The sequence below is a fragment of the Triticum dicoccoides genome, chromosome 7B (genome assembly GCF_002162155.2).
Source record: "Triticum dicoccoides isolate Atlit2015 ecotype Zavitan chromosome 7B, WEW_v2.0, whole genome shotgun sequence".
Classification (NCBI taxonomy): Eukaryota; Viridiplantae; Streptophyta; class Magnoliopsida; order Poales; family Poaceae; genus Triticum; species Triticum dicoccoides.
This window is the reverse complement of record NC_041393.1, coordinates 706,568,706-706,572,447: the sequence shown is the minus strand read 5'-3', so window position 1 is coordinate 706,572,447 and position 3,742 is coordinate 706,568,706. Positions and strand designations below refer to the sequence as shown.

Below are 3,742 nucleotides of genomic sequence, written 5' to 3'. Positions count from 1 at the left end.
GAATCAAGACCGATATTTGTGACAACCACATCGATGTGGCTCACACTAAAAAATTCCAATTCAACCGAAACTTCGTTCAGCCAAAACAGTCCCACACCGCCACTGAGACCATTAGTGTCGACAGCAAAACATCCAGCAAAGCCCAAAGTATTTCGCAGATTCTCTACTTTCTTCGCCCTTATTTTAGTTCCCATGATAAACACAAGGGCAGGACCTTCTTGCTTCACAATGCTGCGAAGCTCGCGAACTGCCGTTGGGTTCCCAAGCCCCCGGCAGTTCCAGCTAATGCAATTCATTTGGACAGGCAGGGCTGTCCAGCAGCCTCTGCCAAGTTGTCAGGGGTAGGTTTCTTCTTCTTTCTTCCATCCTCATCGTTCCGTTCATCCATGTGTTCCTCCAAGTGCAGCGAGGACGTATCAAGATCCGTCTTTTCTGCACCCGAGTCCATCAGTAGTAGTGGGCCATTAACCCTCCTATATTCCTGCCGAGGTACATCTTTCCTCTTGATAGGGCGATTCTTGACCGGAGAGTTTACCTCGGCAGTGGCTTTGCTAGCACCAACATTGCTTGAGTTTTTAGACTCCGCCTTGCTTTGATTGGCTGCAGTACCTTGTTTACTCGAGTTGTCATTTGATGAGGCTTTCTTCCATTCACCCGAGGCCCGCAAGCTAGACCCGAAAGGAAGATTTCCATGGATGTCTCTCTTCCCTGGAGTTGGGAAATAAAGATCAGAGTGCCCTAAGCAGCCACACGAGAAACAAAAATGTCGGACATTCTCCTACTGGATATCATATAAATCTTGCCGCTTTCTTCTTGCTGAATCAATCAGAATCAATCTCCTTAGTGGTTTGGTCACATCGACTGAGACTCGCGCACGCAGATAGCCCCCCATATGATCAAACTGCACTAACGTACACTACTAGGGAAAAGGCTAGCAGCAGCGCGGGTTTTAGGTGTATCAGCAGCGCGGGGACCGGCGCTACTAATAAGGCACTACAGCTAATAGTTAGTAGTAGCGTGGGAGAAACCCGCGCTACTACTAACTTTGTTAGTAGTAGCGTGTGCCACCCACGCTACTGCTATTACAGACTCGCGCTACTACTAATGAAGTAGTAGTAGCGTGCCTACGACACCCGCGCTACTAGTATCCTAGATACTAGTAGGGCACTTTTTTCCCAACGCTACTAGTAGCAAATTGGGAATTAAAAAAATAAAAATAGATGCAGTATTCATGAATGGAGATCAGAGACACGTCCAATGCAAAATAAATTTCACATAACCATCTTAACACTTGCAGTGTTCATGGATGCAACATTCAACATCTCAACTCGAAGAGATCACGAGGACACACACAATCGTCATCAAAAGGTTGGTACCTTCTCTAGCGTTTCACCACCAACCTAACCAGACCACTTCTCTAGATGTATGTACAAAGCGTCGAGGTCCTCCACCTTGAGGAACTCCGGACGGTGGCGTCGTCCTCCACCTCGGTGACCTCCGAACGGTGGCGTCGAGCTCCTCCACCCCGAGGACCTCCTGCGTCGCAATCACCTGGACAATAATCTGTATGACGCGGTCGCGGGGCTTCACGGTGAAGTCTGCCTCTCAGTAGTTGAAGAGCACGACTCCCATCGGGCCGCAGTAGTCCTCGTCGATCACCCTGCACCCAGTCGAGAAAGTGAAAACTTGTTAGTTAGCTCCTGCTTGCGCAGGGTTCGCGGAAGGGTCCGGCCACTTCCAAAGATGATAATAAGATACAATAACTATGTCCAGGTTTGGAAGATTGAAAATAAATTAAAAGAGAAATGTATTCAAGATAATAACACACAACAATTAGATTGAAAACAAAGAAAGCACCTGCGCACGCTGCCCTTGCCCCCGGTCACTGGCTATATCCCAGTCTCGCACGTCCTCAGCTAGGATTTCATGGTTGTTGAACCTTTTTGCTCTGCAGGGAAGCATTATGGACAAGATCAAAGACAGTTTAAGAGACAGACCATAATCCCAGTTTGCTACAGGATATCATTCCAGCATTAAATTACTGAAAATATCTTAATAAAGGCGAACATGTGTTCACCTTTCTGATCTGCAGCAGCTTCACCTGCATCATATTTGGTTACACCTTCTGCCTTAGCCACACCATGTAACCATGCAAACAAAAACTATCTATGACACAACTAGGCTACAACTGGTCATTTGGATCTTTTCTACGCCAAGACCACAGCTCATATATACTTTATCACATTATGAGTCCTGACACCATCAACTATGACAAAATCTGAGAGTATAAGTCTGGTTACATTCACCCAAGTCCAAACATAAAATTCTGTCCAACATAGTACAACCCACTTTGATAATTTCATAGGATTTAATATACCAAACGAAACCTGACAAATGATATGTGTTTAAGTATCTATAGAACAGCCTCTAAAATTTTCATGATGTAACTTATTTTAATACCACCTCTAACAGGGCCTAATCTCCCATATCAAAATATTGTACCCAAGAACATATATTTCGGGACAGCAAACTAAACTGATGGCTGCGCTCAAACCGTACATCCAAACGACACAAATAAATACTCTAAAGAAACCTTGGAACTTTATCTAAAACTTATGTGAAGGGGCCAACTCAAAATTCTAAGCCTAGCTAACTCATTTTTCAGATATAAGCTTGCTGTCCAGATTTGGCAGTGCAGTTTTTAACTGAACCAAGTTCAGTTTACAGCCAGAGTCACCCCACACTCCAGATTTTATCTAAAAGGCTACCAACATCTCGCAATATTTTATAGCACTAAAGAAGCCAATCAATCACTCGTATCTCTCTCTACCAAGCCACAGAATCTATGAACTCCTCTCTATGATCCTCTAAAGTAGCTCTTAGAACTGTACAAGGATGTGAATGTGCTCCTTACGCCAGAATTAAAATGTATGGAAGTAAGATGGTTGTTGTGTCATATCAGTTAAAGTTAATGTAACAATAATATTTAAATATGGCCTAGAAGATAGTGGAACAAGCTCATTATTTGAAAAAAACCATTCTACGCCATGAGCCGAGAAAGGACTCTTCGTCAAATGTGGTAGCTTTGTGTTTTCTTTTGTGGTCGCATACTCGCAGGCCCTCTAATCTAGCACTAGTCCATAAAGCAAGTTTGGATCCACTCTCACATGAATGTGTCAATACAGAGGGTTTGCATCAACTCTAGATTACTCAGTTAAATTACTAATATTTCCCCAGCAGTAAGAAATTCCTCAGATAGTGCATCAAACCAGTACAACTCCTAAAGAAGAAGAGGATTGGAATTGGATGTGTTATTGGTCAAGCATGCTGCTGGTACCTGCTGGGGGAGCAGTAGTGGAGGAAATGTGGGCCTGGGGGCACCATCTTGATCCCTCTGAACCTGGGGCTCACCGAGAACACCTGAATCAGCAGCATAATCTCCGATGTCAAATCTCTGGAATCAAATCGAAGCGCAGCCACCGGAGGGGCGACCAGTGCAAGGCGCGGCGTACCTGGGTGTCGAGGCCGAGGAGGGTGTGCTGGGGCACGTCTAGGAGCAGGAGGGTGACCCCCTTCCGCGCCAGCTCCGTCGCCGCCTCAGGATCCATCCGCGCCGCCGCGCTGCTCTCTATGCCAACAGCGCCCGACGCGGACAGCTCTCGGCGCCGCTCGGTGCTGGACCAAGCTTCTCACGGGGAGGGAGTGGGGCGAGCAGCTAGCGGTCGGAGGAGGGAGGGGGGTG

The 3,742-nt window shown here is 46.3% G+C and overlaps 1 protein-coding gene across 1 annotated transcript; it reads right to left on the bottom strand.

Annotated features, from left to right (window-relative positions):
- Positions 1–1,251: 1,251 nt before the first annotated feature.
- Positions 1,252–3,732, bottom strand: LOC119341977 (protein AAR2 homolog). The gene is made up of 4 exons (XM_037613826.1): positions 3,513–3,732; positions 3,338–3,420; positions 1,858–1,948; positions 1,252–1,660 (listed from the first exon to the last, which is right to left on the bottom strand). Exons 1-4 carry the CDS (start codon positions 3,606–3,608, stop codon positions 1,418–1,420), a joined length of 513 nt encoding a protein of 170 aa, XP_037469723.1. The 5' UTR covers positions 3,609–3,732; the 3' UTR covers positions 1,252–1,417.
- Positions 3,733–3,742: the final 10 nt, after the last annotated feature.